This window comes from Pseudochaenichthys georgianus, unplaced genomic scaffold, assembly GCF_902827115.2.
Source record: "Pseudochaenichthys georgianus unplaced genomic scaffold, fPseGeo1.2 scaffold_774_arrow_ctg1, whole genome shotgun sequence".
NCBI lineage: Eukaryota > Metazoa > Chordata > Actinopteri > Perciformes > Channichthyidae > Pseudochaenichthys > Pseudochaenichthys georgianus.
The window spans coordinates 24,036-25,400 of NW_027263322.1; the positions used below are offsets into that span (position 1 = coordinate 24,036).

General features: G+C 37.8%; 1 protein-coding gene across 1 annotated transcript in view; it reads right to left on the reverse strand.

The window, feature by feature from the left end:
* Nucleotides 1–334, reverse strand: part of LOC117444270 (RNA-binding protein 39-like) — a 4,827-nt gene extending 4,493 nt beyond the window's left edge. Inside the window, exon 1 of the mRNA XM_034079938.1 lies at nucleotides 326–334. Within this exon, the coding sequence (XP_033935829.1) occupies nucleotides 326–334 (9 nt within the window). The remainder of the gene's footprint in view (nucleotides 1–325) is intronic.
* Nucleotides 335–1,365: the final 1,031 nt, after the last annotated feature.

Genomic DNA, 1,365 nt, shown 5'->3' on the forward strand with positions numbered 1-1,365 from the left:
CTTTTTAATTGCCTTGCCACGAGGTCGGGGCTTATCTCGAATTAGATGCTGAAATATTGAAATATTTGTCATTATCGCGCTTCTTTTTGTCAGAAAGAGGATGATAATCCAGCGCGGGCAGCGGAGAGAGGAAGGTACAAAATATGAGGAAAAGTTAAAGATAGAGGAAACTCAAAATTATGGATTTGCTGTTTAATATGTCTTTAAGAAATGTGCTGAGTTACTGTTCATGGCTCCTCTGTTGAGTTTCATTATAATATCTCAACCCAGTCTCACGGCATGTCGTGTTATAGTCACGACATGTAATCTATTGATTCGTGTTCACCAACACCATTTCCCCCTGTTTTTCGTGTCACAGAACGATTTTAAAAGCAATATAGTGTGTTTCGTGCCTGCAGCACGTCTTTTTCTCCGGTCGGGTCGTGGAAGACCGGAAGCTGTGTGGTTCATAAAAACATGTTCTTACTCAATATCAAACCACAATTATTGCTTTTATTTTAAATCGTATAATGTCGGACTTTTGTTGCTGTGAGGGAAATAAATGGCTCAGAGCCTCAGGATACTGAAATCTGTATTTTTTAAAATCTTTTTTTCCTTCTAATTTGTTATTCTTTTCAAAATAACACACTGATATTTACTCACCAATAACACACTGTTATCCTTGCTTTTTATTTATTTGTTTAATTCCATAACCTCTGGCTTTTTTGTCGTCCGTCAGGAACTGAATTTCAAAATAAAAATAACCGGAAACAGACGTAGGCCTATCAGGGACATTTCGAGCATCATTGCGATACACAGCCACTGAACTGATTACCCAAGATCCTCAGCTATGGTTTAAGCTCGCTGATTGGATGTTTTAGCCGCAATGCATGTTGGGATATGGTGTTAATGTGATATGAATTCCCCCCGCCCCCCCCCAGAACTACACATGCTGGCTATTGTGTTTCGCAAAATGTTCTATGGGACGTCTCTACTGAACGTTTTCGTTTTCCCCACAATTAGAAGTTGCCAGTATTAAACACATTGGTGTTATCAAATGTAAAACATATAATTAATAAATGGGTGAAAATCGCTTGTGTCCATAATGCGCAGCATCAATATATAGCATTAATATATACCCACATGACAGCTCATTGCTACTTTGTAATTCTACTCCACTACAATTCAGAGGTTAACCTGGTATTTGTACTCCACTGCATTTATTTGAGTTACTTTGCAGATTCTGATTAATTATGAAATATAAACAACCCTTAAATCAGACTTTAGTTACACCTGAGTAACATTCAGGTAAGGTGATTGTCAAGTGCCAACAATCAGGAGAGATATTTGATAGTTGGTGCTTGAGAAGACTAAACATGTATCTGC